At 33.2% G+C, this 18927-nt stretch overlaps 1 protein-coding gene across 1 annotated transcript; it reads right to left on the bottom strand.

The window, feature by feature from the left end:
- Positions 1 to 1093: 1093 nt before the first annotated feature.
- Positions 1094 to 11878, bottom strand: LOC123889177 (DEAD-box ATP-dependent RNA helicase 13). The gene is made up of 15 exons (XM_045938399.1): positions 11620 to 11878; positions 10589 to 10831; positions 9918 to 10096; positions 9626 to 9820; positions 9020 to 9196; positions 7420 to 7808; positions 6937 to 7117; positions 4494 to 4616; positions 4111 to 4227; positions 3791 to 3895; positions 3306 to 3446; positions 3129 to 3194; positions 2314 to 2472; positions 1478 to 1556; positions 1094 to 1381 (listed from the first exon to the last, which is right to left on the bottom strand). Exons 1-15 carry the CDS (start codon positions 11789 to 11791, stop codon positions 1320 to 1322), a joined length of 2388 nt encoding a protein of 795 aa, XP_045794355.1. The 5' UTR covers positions 11792 to 11878; the 3' UTR covers positions 1094 to 1319.
- Positions 11879 to 18927: the final 7049 nt, after the last annotated feature.

The raw sequence follows: 18927 nt of genomic DNA, 5'->3' as shown, positions 1-18927 counted from the left end.
TCTATCACTGTTGCCCTTATCAGCACTCTTAGTAGAAGGATTTGTTCGTCTTTTTTATTTTGGAAATGCAAACTTGTTGAGAATTAGGAAACTGAAAACCAAGTCATTTTAATAACAGTAGAAAGAGCTAATATTCTCATCTATATTGTTCCTATTGATGAAAAAAGTAGTATAAAATGCCATCAAAATGGTCTTTGATTAATTGATCATGAGATGCATATTTCATGCTTTCATATCTTTTCACTTAATTTAATAGGTAATCAATCATTAGAAATTCCAACATAAAGCACTAAATTAGTATCGCTGAAATTGGAGTGCTGTATTATTCATTCTTCATCATAGGTACATATAACACAGAAAATATTTTGTAGAGAGCAAACTAATAAGACTTCACCAAATATTTTGTAGAGAGCATATAACACAGAAAATACAAAGTGATCCTTTCCTAATGTAATGTTTAGAAGTCTGATAACTATGTATATTTGAAGCATAAATTGTCTTTGCAAATTGATGTTTACTCTTTTTTTTGGTAGATAGATGACATTACAATAGTCATTGAAAACTCAAAACGCAAGTGAAGGACTTCTAATTACAGCATTCAATTTAACAATTTTGGCATTTTTACTTTAGTCATTTATTTTTGTTTACACCATTTGAATAAAAATCCAATCATTTTATTTCTACTCCTTTTTTTTAATAAATTTTTGTATTCATGTTTATAATATTATAAAAAATTTATAATATTTAGTGGAAAATAGTTGGTCATTTGACTATTTTTTGCAGTCAGTATAGACTTCTCCACAAATCTTTTACTATAAAAAGAATATTACATGAGTTCTGAAACAATAGCATTTCATAAACATTAAATTAGTTTTTACACCTTAGTTCTTTCAATAACTCTCAATAACTTTGGATTCATATATTCAGAGTTCAGAAGTTGAATAACCATAAAATGGAAAAGCAATTAAATCTAAGTCTAACCACGGATCGACGTATGTTTTTTTTGGTTGCAAGTGAACTACTATTCTTGTATCACACAATGAAACTCTACTTGCGAAGCAACAATTTGTAATTTTGATTCAAAAACGTGTCGTCATGGTTCACCGCAATATCAAACACAAGTTTAGTAAATAACTAACAAAGATGACAATTACATTGCTACAATAGAAACTATATCTGTGTGCTAACATATTCATACAAAATTCGTTGTTCTAAAACAAGGCAGGAGAAACAACAGACGCTGCCATAAAAAAATACAGTAACTCGTGACAATTATGTTGTAAAATTTCACCTAATGTATAAGTTATATGAATAAAAATTTATTCTTCCTCGTCCTCCTGGTTTTGCTTTCTCTTCTGCTTTTTACGCTGATCACGTAAACCTGAAAAAACATACAAGGAATTACCAACCGCTGGTAAAAATAAATAAATAAATAAATAGTAAGGAAGAAAAAGATATGCTATGACGACAAAATTACGTGTTTTCTCCACTTTTCTTTTTCTTTTTGAATTCACGGTATTTTTCTGTCGTGTTGAATCCTTGATATCCATGCGCACCTGCAAGTTACAAGGGCAAAGAAAGAACGAAACAAAACAAACATAAGCTCAATTGAAGTAAGATGAATAGCACTTCTACGATACAGATATTCCTAATATTTCTGGCACAAGAAGCTTAGATACTTCATTCTCAAGTAATGAGGAGCTTAACAAATACACAATCGTCGGTAATATGCAGCCACATTATTAACAAAGTTTGATGCACGAGATATTTTTTATAAGCGATCACTGATGTCATGCGACACTGAGTAGATGATAGTGTATAAAATTTACACCGACATGTCAGCCAAGAGCATTTTTCTAATCAAAGGCTATGAAATAATAGGCCGCATAAAAAAAGGTGAAATAGAAAGAGGGAGAAGAAGGGAGCAGCATATTTTGATTTGAATTTCCAACATTGGGATTTAAGGATCTGTTCGGGAGGGGGGGAGTGGGGTGGTTGGAGGGTTTTGGAGGGGAGGGCTAAGTCTATATTTTAAAATATATTTGATATTTAAAAAAAAATTGAAAGAACAATATGATATATGATCATATAATAACTTCAATCACAATTCATTTAAAAATAAAAAAAAAGTAAGCTGTCCGCTCCCCTAAAGAACCCACCATCCAAACATACAATACAGAACTAGACAAAATTAACTCGTCAAACTCATCAACCAAAGAAATCTAATCTCTTAAACTTTCCTCATCCTTGTAACATCACAAAATAACAATTTCCAGAATATGGAAGAAAAAAGAGTGTTAAACATATACATACCTCTTCCCCAGCACTCCGAAGTGCATGAAGTGCGTCTACACAATCTTGACCGATCACAACCAATTTTCCCTTTTTGCCGAATACTGCACCCTGGCGATCACTTAGTTTTTGCCTTGTTAATTGTTGCAATTGTTCCTGCAAGAGGGGTGTTACACCAGCCTGCAAAGAGAACATAGCATGCATCAGAGTTTGTCCTTACAAAAGTTGAGAGGAAAAAACAAAAATAGAAAAAAGCAAGGTTCAAATAATGATAATCTAAACAATTTTAAAACATATCATCATCAAGACATTTATCAGTAAGCATTACAATCTTAGGTATTATCAAACGAAGAATTTTAATAAATATTAAGCTAATCCAAGTTACAGAGCTAAAAGTGGGTTAGGAAAAAAATAGCCAGTCATTTTATTGTAGTGGCATGCATGTAGTCCATATTAAGGTGGCATGGAAAAAGAAATTTCTAGCACATAAAATAAAATAATAATATCAAGTACATTTCCAATCCAAAAAGGCAACTTCATCCTAACTACTGGAGTAGTAAACAGGCCAACCCAAGACCCCAATTTGGAATGAATGAAACATGGAATGACAACAAACGCACAATAATATGCATCAGCATTAAGAATATTAAAATCAATATCCCTGTGCTCTACATCCTGCTTTACCCTGCAATCACTATATGCTACATCTAAAGGACAACTTTAAAAAGTAGAATTCTACTACTGCAATAATTACTAGTCTTATTGGTCAACAAAGCAAGATAAATGGTGAAAGCAGCAAGTGCCAGAGTGAAAGAAAACCATAATAAGGACAATACCCCAGCTAAATATCGATGTGAAAATGTTTTTGATTGCAAAGGACGTGAAATCAGCATACTGAGCTCCTGCAACATGTAAAATTTGAGACATAAATAAATTGGAACAATGGAAGAAAAGTAGAAAACAGTGGCCAATTGACATTTCTAGTTGTTTTTGCCAAAAAAGTGAGTACAAACCATCTGCAATTTCTTCAATTGCTTAGAGCTGGCTTTCTTTTGCCTACATTTATTAACTTGTTCCTCCTCACTGTCATAATTTTCAGTGACTAAATCCACTGAGCAAGCATTCCGATCAAACCAGCTTTTTTCTGCCTTCTCCTAAAATAACGAAAATTGAATGCACAATATAAGTACACACCTGGTTTACACTAGTTGAAGCAGTTCCTTATAAGGAAAACAGACAAGGATACGAATTAAGATAATCAAGAAACTACAATCATGGATATATCCTAAAAACTAGATGAAGAAGTATAATAAAGACTGTTGTAACTTGTAAGGAAGCAATATAACAAAACAGAAATATAACAGTTTAACCGTGAAAAGGGACATGCAACAGGAAAACATTTCAAATCATGTATAATAACAACTCCGAAGCTCACTTTCATCTTTGCATGAATAAATTCCAAAATCATATCGGTAAGAGTTCAGGTGAATTTGTTTACCTGGGAATCCTTCCTAGTTATCTTGTCTATTTGACGTGCAAGAGACAATCGTTTTAGAACCTCTGGCATGTATGAGTTCTCTAAAGGAAACCGCTGAAAGCTATCCTGTATACATGATGAATACAATAAACAGAAATGTAAATTGACTATCTTGGTCTAGATAAAGTAACAAGAATTGCTGACTAATTTTAAGTAACAGCTATTTTTTAGTTCAATAGATTTCCTTTACTTAACGAAATCTTATTAACCAGTAAGAAGAGATAATTGAAATAAATTGGATAAATAGAAATTAGAAAATAAGAACCATCACATAAAAATACCTTTGAAAATGACTTGCACAATGAAGCAAACTTTGATGTATCCTTTGGGGAGATTAAAGCAATGCTACAACCTTCAGCAGAAGCTCTAGCTGTTCTTCCACTTCTATGAACATAAACCTAAGAAAAGAAAAAACTTTTATAAGTAATACACATACACATATGAACATGAGTATATAGAAAACTTTGATGTATTTGAAATTCTAGCAATTAAGAAAGATCTAGAGATCAATGAGTTGTATAGAAATACGGTATCTGATAGAACATTATGATGTCGTTTAATCCATGTAGCCAACCCCACTTAAGTGGTATAAGACTAGGTTGTTGTTGTTTATGTATGTATCAATAATGAATATATGGATGAAAGAAATAAAGATCTGGCTTACCTCTGCTGAATGTGGAAGCTGATAGTGGACAACAGTTCTGACGCCAGGAATATCAAGACCCCTTGCAGCAACATCTGTAGCAACAAGTATGCCGTTGTCATTTTCGCGAAAGCGGTCCATGGCCTGGCATTAAACAGGGCAGAAAATGATTGATGGGGGGAAATAAAATGCAATATTCAAAATTTCAAGAATCCAAGCCAATGCCCAATGAGAGGAGAGACAAAGTAGACCTACATGATGCTCATGTATGAACCATATACTTAAAGTTTTAGTGACTTTATTCACAATTCACATTAGCATTTATCATGATACACCTTTTTTAGGAAATAATTAGTATATGATGATTGGTTGTTGTCGTTTTTGTAATTAGTATCGGAGCACATTAGTTGAGCATAAGTCCCCTTCAGAAGAGATTGGACTTTGGCTTCTTCTAGTTTGTTTTCTTTCCTTATTCCTATGAATCAATATGGAAATACAAAGTACCCAGGGCAATGGATGTGGGCCTCAGTCACATTGCTCTTTCTCTTGATGCGTGGATTATGTACTGTTCTACTTCAGAATCTACTAGACACTTGTGCAAAGCAACTAATTTCTTGTAAAAATTGGTTGAGGATTGGATATATCCTAAATTGGAAGAGTTTCCAACAGTTAGTTTACAGGCCCCAACATTGTCTTTTTTTTTAAGTGAAACTCTTATATTAAACACAAGACAGAAAATTACCGCAACAAGGGTTTAAAACCATAAGAACAGGACAGGTCATTGAACTGGAGTGCTTATCAGTTCAAGGTGCACGCGTAGGACCTGGGTTCAACCAGGTCAGACCGTTTTTTATTAAACATATATTTTCGAATAATATAAAATAATAAAAATAATAGTAATAAACATTATCTGGTCGTTCTTGGCACGTCTTGTGCTGAGAAGACTTTTTGTTTATATATATCTCATTTTGGCTTGTTCAAACAAAAAAAATATATAATAGTAATAATAATAATAATAATAATAAACAAAAAATTACATAATATTCCTAGAGGTTTTGTTGTTCTATGTAAAATAATATTCCTCATAATATACATTATATTTTTGAATAAATAGCAACGAATGTGACCAAAGTTTGTGAACTTGTCTTTTACAGAGGGTTTTTTTTCTCAACTTCCTTCTTTTCTCCTATTTGTTTTGTTTCTCACCCTTGTTTCCAATCAAAACCATGGAAGTTTTGGTTCTCTATTATGGTAATCACACATTCAGCGTACTTGTTGTTGTGGATCTATTCAAATCATCCATTCAATTAGTCATTTTTTTTAAAAGACATTCAATCAGTCATTTACCTTTTGCAAAAAATACCAGTAATATGATCTTCCTCTTTTACATCTATGCTCCAATTTCATTTTGTAATAGATTAGCTCTTCAAAATATGACGCCTTTTCAAATTTAATGTGCCACGAGGAATCAAAACTAAATTTGGCCCATGCTTGCTGTGATTTATCATGTCTTTTCTTGTGCCATAGCATTCGGTTAAGCAATAGTATGCTTCTTGTGGGAGAACGGATTTCATTGCTATTTTAACTACTTTTAAAGTCCCACATCAGTTATTATGGGTAAAGTTGTGAGAGGATTTGGTTATAAAAAGAAGGCTGCAGTTTAAGTTGAATACAGTCAAAACCTGGACCAGCCCTGGTAACTATTTGAACCACCAGTTCTTAACAATTCTGCCGGTTTTTGTTCTGTTTCCCGGTTTGTTCACCGGTTTTAACACTGAGTGGTTTTAATGTCTATTTAGACCAGACAAAGGTCCGGTTCCCAGTCAGTCAAACCAGTTGAACCGGTCGGTCTGGTCCAGTTTTTGTTACCTTGTTTAAAAGAGAACAAAGACAGTGATTAAAAGGGTATTCCCCACCCAACGTTTGGAACCTAAGAATTTTGCTAAACTAGCTAAGTCGCGAACTGCGTGTTCCTCACAAAAACGTTTTTTTTCTTTCCTTATAGGCCCCAAAATCAAGGAGGCCAATGTTCTAGACATTGCATATATTTTGCATTCCTTTGAAACATTTCATTGGAGCAGATCCTCGCATATTTTCAGGTGTCTTCCTGACTCTCAATTTTCTAGGAGACATGACTGTGTTTATGCCCACTTTCTGGATGCTCACAAACTGTTTGACTAAGGGAGTTGCAATTTCTGATATGTATGGTAATTGACAAATGGATTATCATATTCATTTTATTCTCACAATGGTGCAGGTCCATGAATTCTAAAGTACAACTTATTAGCTAATGCTGATGCAAGATTCAACCAATGATAAAAAAATAATTTTCGTTACTACTCAAAAAGAAAATGATAAACAATGATTTAGAGGTCTATATTATACCTTATAGGACTGAGCATAGCAAATAAAGCAACACTTGAAAAAAGAAAGCCAAAGACTAGGACAAAGAAAGGACACAAACCTTTAAACGCGCTCTCTGTTGCATTTGAGCATGAAGAGTCCAAACATTGGTGCCAAGAATGCGCAATATGGAAGAAATATGGCGTAAAGCTGCAATCGACGTACAGAAAACTATTGTCCGGCCTTGACCGTGGACAGTAAGAATATAATACAAATGGGCATCTTTATTGTCTTCTGTGCATCTGCATTTCATAACAAATCATTAATGTTGTATCATCAAACAAAAATCACATTTCATATCGTAGTAAAAATTACTTAATGACTTTATCATGGGTAATAATCAGTTTGGGTAGATGTCATAAAAGGGGCCATAAGAGAAGCATCCAAGATAATTAGCAACAATGCTCAACCATAAACTACAACTCTATTTTAGCATGAAGGAATGAATAACAAGTGGCTGCCCAGGCTAGCATAACTCGAGTCAAAATGAATATATCACTTAAAATATAATTATTCTAAGAACTTGAGATACAAATTTACGTACTCAATAAAGGACTCTTCAATCTTAGCTGCTAATATTGATGGATTGGTAAGATCAATAATTGCAGCATTGGGTCTCATTCCTGCTCGCTCAGAAAGATTTTCAATAGAATCCAAACTATCTGTTGATGGTTGCTTTTTCTGCATTGAACCACGCTTTAACTTCTTGCGAAAATCAGCGGACAGTGCGACAGTTGCTGAGAAAACAAGAGTTTGCCTTTTCTTTCTTTGGAAGCTAGAAACTGTAACACAATTTTGTGCATCTTGAGAATTATCTTCACCAGGGATATTTGACATGGGAAGCATGTCAATTATAGATTGCAACTCCTTAAAATGACCATTTTGTACCATTCGATCAGCCTCGTCAAGCACAAAAAAAGACAGTGAATGTAACTGCAAAACAATATCATCAGTGTTAAAAAAATATTTCCAATGAAAATTGAAAACTACATGTCAAGCTTATGCTATGCATTGAACCAAACAATTATTTATTACCCTGTGTAAATTAATCCTAAAGCAGTTATGTTTTAAAAAAAATAAGAAAACAAAAACATAGGCAAAATGCATCAGACACTATAGTATGCATATTCTTAGAATTGGGAGTTGGGCCTAACTCCAACCCTACAAAATTGGCTTGTTAGGATTGCCTCTACTTATAAACTAAAGTTTGGGCCATCTAAAATCTGATGTGGGACTCTTAACACACTCCCTCATGCCCATTATTATTGGGCTTGGTGTGTGGATATAAATGGTGGGTGACCCAGTAGCGGAATATAACATTTAGCTAGGAATGAGCAATATATCATTCTTGTAATGAAATATGCTGCATAGGCATGATCGATAGTAGCTCACATCCATTACACAATTAGGGTCAAGAATTGATAAGAGCCCACAATTTAGGTGCTCTTTTTGTCTTCTTCGCTATTAATCGTTGTTAGGATATATAATGAAGGGAAACTGGAGTAGTTAAAGTAATTATGAATCGTTAGAGCAGTTAGATAGTTTGTTATTTGGGTTGTAGTTATGAGTTGTTAGAGAAATTAGTTAGTTTGTTATTTGGATTAGTTAGAGAGTATGGGTATAAATAGGGGAACACAAAGATTAGGGAGCATCTTTTGAAAATTGTAATTGTGAATAGAGTATTCTCTATTGTGAAGAGGAAACCCTTGAGGAGAAACTCACTCCTCTTCTATCCTATTATCTTTTATTATTTCTCGGTCTTTAAATAGAATTGTTGCTCTGTTTATTTAAATCTGCCCAGTTTAGGGATTTCTGTCTTTATATCAAGGGAAAGGTTCCTAACAATCGTCTTTTTTGTTTTCTATTTATTTGTTCATATAAGGGTTCTGTGCGTACTTATAAATTGTGGTCCTCAACCGCAATTGCAGCTGCAACCTAAAGGATTTTGAAGCCTTTTCAACCGCATCACAACAGCATTTTTCTGCAATATCAAGGATTACGTTGTGACCGCAGACAAAATTTAAAAACACTGTATGCATGCTAAACATTTCCAGTTTTTCACTACATTTCCAGTTTTTCAATATATCTCAAAAATATAAACTCAGTCATACTCAAACATAATAAAGTTTTGCATTAGCACTCACCTCAACCAGGTGTTTTTCTCCAGATGACATAAGTTCCCATAACCTCCCTGGAGTAGCGACCACAATCTCAGACCTTGCTTTTAAAAGTCTTTGCTGCTTTTCTGGTAAAATACCACCAACTATAGCGGTCACCTTAACATTAATATGCTTAGCTACTTTTTCCAGATGATCTTTGACCTGAAAAACCAATTCAGCATCAAATAATAAAATTGACAGCTTCTATCATCAATAATTTTTATTGGATCCAAGATATCACATTAACTGTAAAAAATATCAGATTATATTTTAGTTAATGGGATTGCGAAATAGGTCCAGCAAGATCATTGTTACGCCAAAAGAGAAACTAATTAAATGTAAATTATGATAAAGAAACTCAAAAGTAGCACACCTTATAAAAATAAAGATAACAAGAATAGTACCTAAATTTAAACATACGAGACTTGTAACTACAATAAAACTAAAAAATACTAAAACACACAAGCTCACACACTTCCCACTTTAGTAGTCTCAAACAATATAAAACCCAGAAAATGACATAATTTTAACTGGAAACAAGCAAGAAAGCAACAGGCAGTAATGCAAATGAACAAAAGCTTTGACAATTACCTGAAGTGCAAGTTCTCTGGTCGGAGCAATAATAAGACTCCTCAAAAGGCCCGTAGGAGCAACTTTTTCTGCTTCTTCACCCTTTTCTGAATCCATATTTGCAGCCTTGTCGCGCTCCTCCAAAAGACGTTGAAAAATGGGCAAACCAAATGCAAGTGTTTTACCAGATCCCGTCTCTGCAGCACCAATAACATCCTGCCAAATAAGGACACGAGAATTCCCATCAAAGTTAATCTTATTAAATATTTCAAACCATCAAAGCTTCCAGAAGAAGAACTTCAAATCAAACAACCTTCCCTTGATGAGCAGCAGCCGGAATACAGGCTTTCTGTATCGGTGTTGGTTCCTTGAATCCCAGTTTGTGTATTGCTTTCATTAAGAGAGGATGAAGCCTCAACTCGTTCCATGCATAATATTCATTTTCATCAATGTTCTCTTCCCCAGCAGTGTCCTTCACATCAGCCGCTGCACCTAAAAGCACATTCAGCAGTAAATCAAACATGTCTGTCTGCATTTTTTTTCTAATTTGTTATTAAAGCTTTCCAACTTTTACCTAATCACAAAAAATATATTTACTGCTTACGGACAGCCACGTTTACTAAAGCAGTTGTATATTCTAAAAGTAAAATTGGAAAAGAATTATGTACCAAAAAAAAATGGAAAAGAATTGTATTTATAAAATAATTAGTGGAAAGGCAAACGCTGCCATGTTTATCTGTCCATTTTATCTACTGCGCTATGTTGTGTAGATATTTTAAATTGTTAATTAGCAGTATTTCATTACACTTATGACCAACGGAATAATATTAACATATATTGATATGCATGTGCATATACTAACCAATCAAACATGCAGGTAATTAAAAAATAGTCAAAAATAATCAATCAAACATACATGTAATTACAAAATGCATTTGAGGAATCTATATTTAAGTATAAATTTTAAAATTAAACAAAAAATACCAGTATTTGAATGTTGAACTTTCTGGTTTTCTTTTGCATCCTTGCTTTTCTTCTTTTTCTTTTTCTTCACTTTAGACTTGGTGCTCTCATCCTTCACTGTTTCTCCATCACTACAAGCACCGTCCTGCTTCTGATTATTCAACTTCTTGTCCTGTTTAGAATTGTGCTTTCTGTCATGATTTTCAGGATCGGGAATATCTAAACCATACTCAGCTTCATCAATCTCCTCCAGTGAAAGAAAACCTGCAAGAAAAATATAATCAATAAAATAAGAAAGAAAATTATAATAACCTCCCCTGAGGTTTGATTGAATGCAAATGACACCCCCTCTATTTTTCCAAATATACAACATCCCCTTCTGTTGCAATCTGTCAACCTACCGTCAAAGAGAACAAAAAGAAGCATTAATTCTTTTATTTCTAAAATTGATGCACCGCTTCATGGTTCCATCAAAACCTCGAACAACATTACCACAGTGCTACTAAATGCCTCTTTAAATAGCTATTTTGCAGTCTCCTAGCAATTTTCCCTTTTTCACTATAATTATTTCATAGACTGTTCGCGTTCAATTTTTCAAGATAAGGAACAAGTTGAAATCACAGGTACCACCCAAGAGCTCGAACCCAAGTTTCTTCTAGCTTAACTAAGGTTCCAGGCTCAAACCCAAGTTTGTTCACTAAAACGGGAGAATTTGCCTCTCATTTTTCCAACAAGCTAAAGAGATTATTCTTCGCAGTTGTGCCCGAACGATACCATTACCGGCTTTACACCAAAAATTAAAAATCACAGTTACTGTCATGTCATGACCAAACTAAAAAGATACTTCAGGTTTTAGTTAAAGCTCCTTCAGGAGCTCAATGGGTGGGTGGGCATAAATAAACATAACCAATTACAAACACAGTAGACTCAAGCAATTCCACAAACACTTGGCGGGCAAAATACAACAACCAGAGAATATAAACTACCATTCTAATTTTCGCAACATAAAATAATAAAACGACATGTATTTGATAAGAGTGAAACGAACGAACCTCCTTCGAGTTCATTGGAGCCAGTAAAGAGTGAAAACGAGTTGTCATCGTTTTCAGTGGGTTGAGGAAGAGAAGAGTTCCATGGAAGTGAGTCGAAACGGTCGAGTTCAAGGTCCTGAGTTTTAAGGGTTCGGTTCTTTCTTTTCGCCTTTCTCGTCGAAGCTTCTGCCATGGTAATAGGTGGAAAGAAAATACACAGCACAGCACCAGCGCCGAAAGAAGAAGATGGTTTGTGTTTGTGCAATTTAAATCGGGTCAAGCCTGCTCCAGTTTCCTAGTTTATTTAACCGATGAGTGACACATGGCAAAATGAAATTTTAACGGCTGAGATTAAAAAACAAAATCAGTATATTTTATTTTTTTAATTAAAAAAATTTATTTGATAAAAAAAAAATTTATGGAAACACGACTTTGTGAACAAAGGTTACTCCATACATAATCAAGTCATTTGGCTCAAGTGGTTAATGAGCTTCACCAAAAATGATGAATTTCGGGAGAACCCGGGTTCGATTTCTGGGTGGAACAATTTTTTGGCCATGTTTTACTTACCTCGCGGCCGAACTCTGAACTACTAGACCTCTTTCCCCTAAGAACCAGAGAGTTATAAACCAAAAAAAGGTTACTCCATACTTACATTGACTCACCACTGACCAGTCAAACATTCTGTCGCTGCCGTCATCTCCACCACACCGAAATTTGATAACGTTTCAAACAAAAAGCGTCATGGGAAGATATTAGTACTAATTGGCAATTATCTAGGAATAAAAATTTGTCTATTTCAATTGCATCTCCGCTTAATAACTCAATATCAACGTTACATTTCCACAAATTTTTATAAGAATTCAAAAAATGTAGTTACATATTTAGACTATTGAAATTTGATTTTTTTTTTTAAGTTTGTCGTACGTTCAATTGAAGTTATCAGAAAAAGTATTAAATGGTTTGGAATTTTTATAAAATTTTGTGGAGTTGATCTACTCAATGAGATCTTTGAATTCAACGGTTGGATTGAAGAAATATAATGTGAATATCGAGTTATTAAGTGGAGTAAGTAAATGGAGACTTACTCCTTAAGTCGACGGATCCCTCCTATATATATATATATATATATATATATATATATATATATATATATATATATATATATATATATATATATATATATATATATATATATATATATATATATATATATATATATATATATATATATATATACCAAAAATCTCCTCAGCACAAGTTGTGCTGAAAAGATCCCAAAAGATTACAAATCGTCACAAACCTTATAGCTGGCGAGAAGGGATCGCTTATTAACGAACCTGACGAAATTCTAAAGAGGATCACAAATTGCCCTATTTGTGGGACATATGGGAATATACATATTTGTTTATTTTATTTATATTAAATAATAATAATAATAATAATAATAATAATAATAATAATAATAATAATAATAATAATAATAATAATAATAATAATAATAATAATAATAATAATAATAATAATAATAAGAAGAAGAAGAAGAAGAAGAAGAAGAAGGGATAAATATGTTAAAAAAAATACAACACTATTAAACTATTACACATTTTTAATAAACATGTTTATTTATAAGATAAGGAAAATATAATGTGAATACGTCATTAGATATATGAATTTTAGCATGAGGTTAGTACTAATTTGTTTATAATTTTCAATAGTCAATTTTTGAATTTTACTAAGATGATATGATATTTTATAATTGATCGATTTATTTTTAACAAAAGTGTGGGTAACGAGTAAGGGTATGAGTACAAAGGTTGTACTCGTGGGTATGAGCACGGGTTCAAAGGTTGTTACTCACGTAAATATGAGGATGGATACATGTATTTTTTCAAAGTGTGAGTATGAGGTTGGATGCTATAGTACTCTACTCATCCCCTACTCGTTATCATCCCTAGTTGTTACGAATGAAATGGAAACGTAGATATGATTTATCCAGATTCAAATAGAGTAGGGCCACAATGAAAACAAATAAATATATCTCATTATTCAAAAGACCAAAAAATTCGTATTAAATACATTTCCTAAACATTTTTTAAATGATTTCTCATTTCCTAAACATACAGAAAAGATGCATGTAAATTGATCTTTTTTCCTTAGTTCAGTGTATATCTCACCGTCATATTTTATCGTTGGCGGCTTCAATGGTTCGCAAAATCATTTTGGCTCATAGCTTTTTTGCATTTTAATCCCATATATCTAAATTGTAATTTCACCTTATTTGTCCATGACACTGGTTCTCTCATGTGCAATTTGTCGCTAACTATCCCAAACGTAGTAATGTAGTTTAGCCTCGCTATTTCTCAGACAAAGTTAATTTGGCTGCAATATCTCGGACTAAATTTGATCTTGGTTATTGCAAATGTAATTTGGCTCAACTATCTCACATGCAATTTGTTTCGGTTATGCTGCATCTTGTGGTTTATTAATGATGAATCAATTATGATTTCACTAGTCTACCATCGCCAGTCATACCATTAGTGATTACTTTTATATCTCACAATCATTTATACCGCAATGAGAGTTTATTCGTGGTTATTATGCACACTAACCTCAATTTCAATTTAATTATATATATATTGCTATCAATAAATTATAAATAAAAAATTGACCAATTGAGTTTTCATGTATAATTGTTGATGAAGTATAGTTTTTTTTTTTTTACAATATAAAATATAGTTTTAAAATCATGAAACTATGATAAGATTACAATAACAAAATGTAAATTAATTTTAGAATCCCTTACCTTCCTCTTTGAACTAAACATATATGTAGTCCAAATCTATTCTCTACTCTCCCTTCCTCTTCAACTCTCCCCTCCACTGGATTATTATTATTATTATTATTATTATTATTATTATTATTATTATTATTATTATTATTATTATTATTATTATAGATTTTGAAACATTTAATTTATTTTTTTTGTTTTACGGATGAAAACTCACAAAAATAATAACATTTATATATTAATATACATTAAAAATAATTATAAATTTATATGTAAATAATTCCCTCACTACTCAAAAGTTATAGCTTTGTCATTGCATGTAAAGGAATGAGAACCAAAATAAAAGAACAAAAGAAAGAATTTTCTTAACCGAATCAAGAGCATTAAAATATCAAAGGGATTATTAGACGTTTAAGTGACCCATATTATTAGCACTCATCAACTGGCTATATATATATATATGAGGCCATAATTATAAAAGAAACAAATCAAATGAAAAAAACAAAGAAAAATGTAAATAAAACTAAGAAAATCTATAATAATAAATAAATCAAACCCTAGTCCATCCTACCTAACAAACAAACAAACGCATTATCGCAAGACTTTTATATAAATAAATACATTGTCGTAAGACATGTATGAATTATGATTCTTAAATTCACATTTAATAGACGAATAATTAAGAAGATCAATAGATTCAAAATTTATTCATGTATTTTGTTTGTGTTGCTCTCATGATGATTGATATGCAAGTAGTTGGTCGGTGGTGTTTAAGGTGATTGACATGCATAACTCAAACACAATTTTTTACCTCTTTACTACTTTTAAGGAGAAGAAAATAAGTAGGGCCAAATAGACTCGTATATGTTTTACATAACTTTTGATTGAATTTCAGATTACAAGAAGCTATTTTTCTTGAAACTTTGAGGGCTAAAGTTATATTCTAAGTTTAAATGCAACTTTCAAAGTATTAGTAGCATAATACGCAAAATAATTTTCAGAAAACACAAATATAAATATGGTTTTGGAAAAAAAAAATAGTAAAAAACAATTTTCTTTTATTTGACAAAAAACAAAATTAAAATTATTCAAACAAAATAGCAAAAATTAATATCGATCATATGAAGGAATTGAAATTAAACTAGGTACATACCCGTGCGCGCCTTGTGACAAAGAAGAATCTGACTCTGCACTTCTCCAAGGGACAAAAATTCAAAGAGGAACATGCCCCTCTTTTATCTCTTGGAAGAATATTTATTTCACAGTCCCCATCATATTAAATTTGAAGTTTAAAGTTTAGACACTTAACAAAGTTTCTAAGTTGATGTATTTTGTTGTCTAATTTTTTAAAATTAATTTGTTGTAACGATAAAGAACTAAAAAATAGTAGTAAAAAAATGATAAAGAAGATTCAATTGGTCCCCTTAAGCATGTGGTTAGGGGTTTGATTACTCGTTCATGCGTATGGAGAAATTTCGGCTGGGAAGGGAGAACACACCTTGTGTGCCCCACAAATTTCCCGGCGAAGATTAGTCATCGCTAATGCCAGTGGAAACTTCGTACCAATATCATGTAACCCAAAAAAATGATAAAGAAATATCTGATAAAAAAACACATTACATTGTGATGAATATCATAAATTAAAAACATAAATTTAATACAAACAAACAAGACTAAAGATCGGATAAATTAACTAATTTGCCTTTGTCGTTCTTGTGTACAATCATCCAAGCCGAGATTTCATCAAAGATCCTTGGATTGATCAAGCTTGAACATATGTCATTAACGGATCTTATCAACGTTGTGTCTAGCTCAGTCAGTCCCTTTGTAATAAACAGAGAGAAAATAGAGAACATGATTTTCATATCGCCATCTTTGTGAAGTTTCATGTTGGTGAACACAATGTTTCAAGCGTAAATGACTACATAGTTCGTCGCTGCTCAGTCATAGCGATCTCATCCATATTCATTGATGATGGTGATTCAGATTGTTATGCTAACAGGCAAGTGACTTTTTGGGGTCTAGAAGGATCGTTATGACTTATGAGTATCTGAGAGGCATCCACCCCAATTTTGTTTTACCCCAAGATAGAGTATTTTATGTACTTTTTTTTTTAATGTAATTTTGCTTCTTTTGTTTTTTTGTAACGAAATCCATAAATATTCTTATTGAAATTTAAAGTTGCAACGTAAATCCTATTTTATTTTCTTTGTTTATATGTATAGAGTCGTTCGCTACTTAAGTATCGAATGACAAAAAGTTCAATTTTTTCTCAGGGAATTTTTGGGGGCGTGAAATTTTAAAACTTTGTTGAATTTGAATATGTTTGCCATTCGCTACATATCTAGCAGATTGAGTTCGTTGTCTAAGTAGCTATTAGAGCTATTTTGGTAATTTAGCAGGGGGCGCGAGAAAATTTAGAGGATGCTAAAAGAAATTCTCCAAATTCTTATGAGGTGGTACTTCCGAATCTCACATCCATACCTAATTCCTCTGTTGCAAGGAGACCCTCCGAGGCCATGTGAGATGTAGGCCCTCATTGAGGAGCATGCTGAGAGGGGACGATTGATTATTGCGGACTTGCTTGTTGCTAACAGTCGGATTTAAAATATTCTGTCTTCGCGATCGAGGGACAAAGAATTAGCGAATGACTCACGTGCCATTGGAGGTTGTGACTAAATTGTATTCAATTGAAATTATGCTTTTCGTTACCGGAGGAGGAGGGGCGGTGGTGGCTGAGCAGCTATGCATTAGATTATGATATATTAATATTTTGGTGTTAAATGTAGGATGAATTTTTGATAATGTTATGATGATTTTATGTTAATACCATCTAATTTTATACATCATACTTTTGGACAATTTTATCTTAATACGAGTTTATTTTATTATACTAATAATTACACCATTAATACAAGTCAAAAGATAAACGTTTTGGGCCGTCATTCTATTCTTGTGCAGTTTGCTAGTTAAGTAGCAAACAATTTCCATGGTGTAATTATAATTGATGATTTCTCTCCCGACCCCCCTCATTTCTTTTATACCCCCTGAATTTCCGTTTTTACCCTTGGGGGGTACTGCGGTTTATAAAAACCGAAGTCTTTTGACATCTTGGAACATTTCGGTAACTGCGAACCGAACGTGTTGTTGACATCGTTCGGTAACTGAGAACCGAATGTAGGGTTGCTTCGGTGGATATTAACCGAAGGGTTGCTTCGATTGATATTAACCGAAGTTGTCTTACATATGAACAATTTCAGTAAGTTCGTTTTATTTTGAAAAACAAACCACAAAACTCCTCTCTTCCTTTCTTCTACACATTTGCGGCCAACATCAACATCCAACTTCAAATCACATTTCATCAAGTAAGTTTCTTTCCTTTATTTGTCATTCTATGCATTCCTCATCACCATGACATTTCAAATTCATTTTTTGTTCTTCCCTATAAAAATTCCAAAATTTCAATATCTGATTATTGAGTTAAATTGTTGATTATGTTGTTTGAATCGTTGATTATTGGTTAGTTGTTAGATTGGTTACATACTAGCATGAATGAATGTTGCTAATTGAGTTAAATGTGAATATGAAGCTAATTGAGTTATAGTGTACTCTAAGTGTTTGTCAAAATGTACGAGTGAATATGAATGCATGTTTCCATTTGAATTATGTTTCCATTGTTGCAAGAATCATGTGTTCGATTGAATTATAAGTATGAATTTATCATAGATTAATTGTTTGTATTGATTGTGAATTTATTTATCTATGTATAGATATGGAAGAAAATCTACCTAGGGGTAGGCATGGAAAGGCAATCAATGCACATGCTTCCGCTCGTAGAGAGCTTGCTGCAAATCATCCGTCCAAACGAGGTCGTCGCAAAGGACCAACTCCGGGGCAAGGTACACATGATGCCGAGGCGGGTGGGTCGCATACACGTGGACGGACACGTCTAGGACAATCATTGGTGGTGCAAGATGAATTTGATGCCGACCAATTTTTAAATGCGTGTTTTGATTATGATGATCTTGGATCACCACAAGTCTCACCACAAGTCTCACCGCAACACTCACCGCAAGATGAACCGCAAGACCCACCGCAACAACCACCTCGACAACAACGGCGCAAACCAGTACGCCGACCACCACCAAAGTGTTCACGTAATGATGATGAAGTAGGTTTTGGAGGAGGACCGACGGATTTGTCCTTGTTAACAGAGTACGATAAGCATATGGCTCTTCCGATATGGTATGCAGACCCAAATGACAAAGAGGTAAACAAATTTAAAATACGACGATTATTTTATTAAAAATATTGTGATTACGTTAGCTCGATAATTTTTTGTGTTATTGGAATTTTTCAGATTTTAGCGGTAAATTTACGTTGCATCGCCAGCGGAAAAAAAGTTATTAATATACAAAAACCGTCCCGCCGCACGGACAGGTGGTTTTGGGATGTAGTTGAAGCATCGGGTTTGGAGCCGCTTACCCGGACTAATTTTAGCGTGCTTGACTACGGGCTCCTCTGGGCATTTGTTGAAA

The sequence above is a fragment of the Trifolium pratense genome, linkage group LG6 (assembly GCF_020283565.1).
Source record: "Trifolium pratense cultivar HEN17-A07 linkage group LG6, ARS_RC_1.1, whole genome shotgun sequence".
Taxonomy (NCBI): domain Eukaryota; kingdom Viridiplantae; phylum Streptophyta; class Magnoliopsida; order Fabales; family Fabaceae; genus Trifolium; species Trifolium pratense.
The sequence above is the reverse complement of the archived record's forward strand: the minus strand, read 5'-3'. Positions and strand labels throughout refer to the sequence as shown.

Coding starts and splice junctions, on each gene's coding strand:
- LOC123889177 (XM_045938399.1), bottom strand. CDS start 11,791: ATGGCAGAAGCTTCGACGAGAAAGGCGAAAAGAAAGAACCGAACCCTT. Junction 10,097..10,588: donor AGTTCAACATTCAAATACTG/GTATTTTTTGTT, acceptor ATGTGCTTTTAG/GTGCAGCGGCTGATGTGAAG. Junction 4,228..4,493: donor AGCTTCCACATTCAGCAGAG/GTAAGCCAGATC, acceptor TTCTTTTCTTAG/GTTTATGTTCATAGAAGTGG.